This window comes from Babylonia areolata, chromosome 32, assembly GCF_041734735.1.
Source record: "Babylonia areolata isolate BAREFJ2019XMU chromosome 32, ASM4173473v1, whole genome shotgun sequence".
Classification (NCBI taxonomy): domain Eukaryota; kingdom Metazoa; phylum Mollusca; class Gastropoda; order Neogastropoda; family Buccinidae; genus Babylonia; species Babylonia areolata.
In genome coordinates, this window is record NC_134907.1 from 2,378,510 (window position 1) to 2,381,009 (window position 2,500).

At 42.3% G+C, this 2,500-nt stretch overlaps 1 protein-coding gene across 1 annotated transcript in view; it reads right to left on the bottom strand.

The window, feature by feature from the left end:
* The window catches only part of LOC143276607 (vacuolar protein sorting-associated protein 16 homolog), a 46,153-nt gene that overhangs the window by 1,022 nt on the left and 42,631 nt on the right, over positions 1-2,500 (bottom strand). The window contains exon 23 of the mRNA XM_076581214.1: positions 1-97. This exon is cut by the window's left edge and continues 1,022 nt beyond it. Coding sequence (XP_076437329.1) covers positions 1-97 — 97 coding nt within the window. The remainder of the gene's footprint in view (positions 98-2,500) is intronic.

Sequence of the window (2,500 nt, forward strand, 5' to 3'; positions counted from 1 at the left end):
CAGTTGCCTGTCTGAGACCTTGACCTTTCCAAGGACATACATGAGGTCATCCTCGTTCTTGTTCTCAAAGGCCTGGTCTGCCGCTTCCTGCATTTGTCTGAAAGACAGGTCAAAGTTCACAACAGTTTCAGTTTCACAAGGAGGCATTACTGCGTTCAGACAAATCCATATATGCTACACCACATCTAAGAAGACGCCTGACCGGTAGCAAAGCCCAACTCGCTTAGTCAGGCCTTGAGTGCACGCTGTGTGTTTGTGGACCTATCTGAGTGCATTTCTACTACATAATTCTGCCAGAGGACAAAACTCTTTGCCATGGGTTCTTTTTCAGTGCACCAAGTGCGTGCTTCACAACAACAACAACAACAAGTGAATGTTTGAACAAGAGACACACACACACAAATTGTGATTATGATTTTTTTTTTTTTTTTAAATGTGAAAGATGACCTGTGAAGTATGAAACGTTTGAAGTGATGCATACTACTCTGTGTGTGTGTGTGTGTGTGTGTGTGTGTGTGTGTGTGTCTCTCTCTCTGTCAGTGCTTTCGACCTGCAGTATGTTTGTTCGCATGTCTGACTGTTCCACACGCACAGCACCAGCTCCACACACTCAGGAACGTGCAGAAAAGAGGATCAGACATCAAGGCCCCATCCTCTGTTTCAGCCACAAACATTCAGTCTGTCAGGGCAGGGGGGAGAAGGAGGAATTTTGTATAATGTCCCATCACACATATGTGTGGAGTGATGGCCTAGAGGTAACGCGCCCACCTAGGAAGCAAGAGAATCTGAGTGCGTTGGTTCGAATCACAACTGAGCCGCCGATACTTTCTCCCCCTCCACTAGACCTTGAGTGGTGGTCTGACGCTAGTCATTCGGATGAGATGATAAACCGACGTCCCATGTGCTAGCATGCACTTAGCGCACGTAAAAGAACCAACGGCAACAAAAGGGTTGTTCCTGGCAAAATTCTGTAGAAAAATCCACTTCGATAGGAAAAAAAAAAAAAACTGCACGCAGGAAAAAATACAAAAAAAAATGGGTGGCACTGCAGTGTAGCAACACACTCTCTCTGGGGAGAGCAGCCCTAATTTCACACAGGGAAATCTGTTGTGATAAAAAAACAAAACAAATACAAATCAGTGGCTGCCACACTATTGTTCACAGTACTGCTCCTTTAAATATGTATAATGGAATATAAAGTCACATCCTATCCCCTTAAACGTTTTTGTAAGCATAAACTATTTATTTGTGTAGGTATGTGTGTGTGGGGTGGGGTGTGTGCATGAGTGGTTGTCTGTGTGTGTGTTGGGAGATGGGGTATGCAAAATTAAAAAAAAAAAAAAATCCATAGAATAATGAATGATATAACTGATGTGAAGTGATCCTATCAGTGTTCATGTACACTCCTTGAAGTATACTCTACCGTGGAATGCTTCACTGGTTCTTCACCAATTCTAATTTTGTGTTTTTTGCATTTTTGATGACTTTATGTGGAACTGGATTACATGCGGTTTTTTTCTAGAGAAATACAACCTTCATTGAAAGGGGAAAACAAAATGTGAAAGCACGCATCTTTTACTCAGCATTAAGTCAATGGAAGTGTATTTGTTTTCTCTTTTCTTTTTTTTATGTCCCCGTAAAATACGTTGTTGTTTTGGTTTTGTTACATATTTCAGCAATTCTTTGAATCTCAGATGAGGGAGTCACTCTTAACCATTTGGTTGAAATTCTTAGTGAAGGTTCTTGGATGCTTTGTCGGGAATAAAGACAAAGTAAGTTTCAACTGTGATTGATCTTTGGTGGAATGGGTGAAAACAAAGATTTCCTCTAATTACAAATACTTAACCGTGACCCACTAGTGCAGACTCCAGCAGGGGTCTGATTCCTGTCCTGTGCAAACTACTACCTGCATATGCAGAGAAAACGAAAGTAGCTATGGCCGATAACCTCCGGAAGTAGGTTACCTCCCCTGTGCATTCCTGACTAGCACCCTCTTTTTCCGGCAGCCATCCGAATGGATGAAAACAAAGATTTCCTTTTAGGTAATTCATTCTGCATTATGGTGCTTCCTATCATTACGATCCCTTGATCAGTCGTCATGGTCATCATCACCATCACCATCAAAAAGAGAACAACAACACTGAGAGAGAGAAGCAGATTCCCCAAAGTCAAAAATACTTTCACTGTCAGGCCTCTGGCCAATAAAAACAGGATGAAACTTTTCAAAACACATGTGAATTAACCAAAATATCATTCAGACATACCATTCTTCTCTGCTCTGTGTATAAACAAAAGACATTTTGTGATGAAACAGCTCTGCATTTCTACAAGTGAAAATTCAAGACAGCTTGAAGAACGATGGGAGTAGAGACAGACACAGAGAGAGGCGGCAGCAGACAGACAGACGGACAGACAGACAGACAGTGAGAGAGAGAGAGGGCAGCAGACAGACAGACAGACAGACAGACAGAGAGAGGGCAGCAGACAGACAGACAGACAG